Below are 1,135 nucleotides of genomic sequence, written 5' to 3'. Positions count from 1 at the left end.
CCCCCCCCCCTTTCTTGTTATCTCTTTTTCAAGTGCAAGATCTGATCTGAAACAGACATCTGAGGTCATATTCAATACTTATTTCTTTGTTCCAATGCTTTCTAATATACCTATAATTCTGATCCTTTCCCGTCATCTTCGTCTTCCAGTTCTCTGAGATGTCTATTAAAAGTTTTTGTCGATGTCAGTCTCTGTAACCTTCACGTTAGAGCAAGGTCTTAGGAACTTCATTTGCATCTTCGGTGTTTTTGTCCAAAAAACCCCCTAATATCTCACCATGATTTATTTCAGCACTACCTGAGTTAATTTCTTTCTCTTCTATGAAATTATTAATCAATCTCCAAAACTTACACAACAGAGTACATAATAATTTTTGTCGAATAAAGTCGAGCCTTCTCTAACGGCCACCTATCCTAGACAACAATTATTTGTGCTAACGACAATTTTCCACTCCCTCTTGGGTTTATTTTTTTGCATGATAATGACAATATCCATGATGTCAACCCGTTAAAGACAACACCCTCTTTAGCTGTAGGTAATCGTCTTGGACAATTTCGGCTGTGTATAAATCTTCATTTTTCGACGTACCTGACAATGACAGCCTCCATGAGAAAGTCCATCTCCGTTTGTTCTGTACACACGGGCTGCAAAGTCTTCACAGCTACCGGCAGGTCTCCGTCTACCATGGGTACATTGGACAGTAGGCCGTAGTACACCTCACCGAAGGCTCCTTTGCCCAGTTCACTGGTTGGAGAGAGTTGCAATTGTCGAGTTGTGGTTTACAAGTTGTTCTCGTTTTTACTTTACTAAGAGTATTAAGGCACTCGCAACACAAACAGGTCATACTATAGGTACAGAAGATTAGAAGTGTTATTAGAAAGGAAGGAGGAAAGATAAGGACGATTGGTGTTTCATTGGAAATAAGGAGAAAATATCACACCAAAGTGCCCGCTAACAACCCACTGCAACGAGTCGATACGATAACGCCAACAGAAAATTTAAGAAGAAAAAAGACAACTCTAGAGTAAGAGTCTAAGCAGACGCCGAAAGAGCAGATCCACACACACACACACACACACACACACACACACACACACACACACACACAAACATACACACACAGACACACACAGAC

At 40.7% G+C, this 1,135-nt stretch overlaps 1 protein-coding gene across 1 annotated transcript in view; it reads right to left on the bottom strand.

Moving 5' to 3' along the window:
- LOC101851409 (ALK tyrosine kinase receptor) overlaps positions 1-1,135 on the bottom strand; it is a gene marked incomplete in the record, with an annotated part of 269,826 nt that overhangs the window by 9,555 nt on the left and 259,136 nt on the right. Inside the window, 1 exon segment of the mRNA XM_035969815.1 lies at positions 589-744. Within this exon segment, the coding sequence (XP_035825708.1) occupies positions 589-744 (156 nt within the window).

The sequence above is a fragment of the Aplysia californica genome, unplaced genomic scaffold (assembly GCF_000002075.1).
Source record: "Aplysia californica isolate F4 #8 unplaced genomic scaffold, AplCal3.0 scaffold00186, whole genome shotgun sequence".
Taxonomy (NCBI): Eukaryota; Metazoa; Mollusca; class Gastropoda; order Aplysiida; family Aplysiidae; genus Aplysia; species Aplysia californica.
The sequence above is the reverse complement of the archived record's forward strand: the minus strand, read 5'-3'. Positions and strand labels throughout refer to the sequence as shown.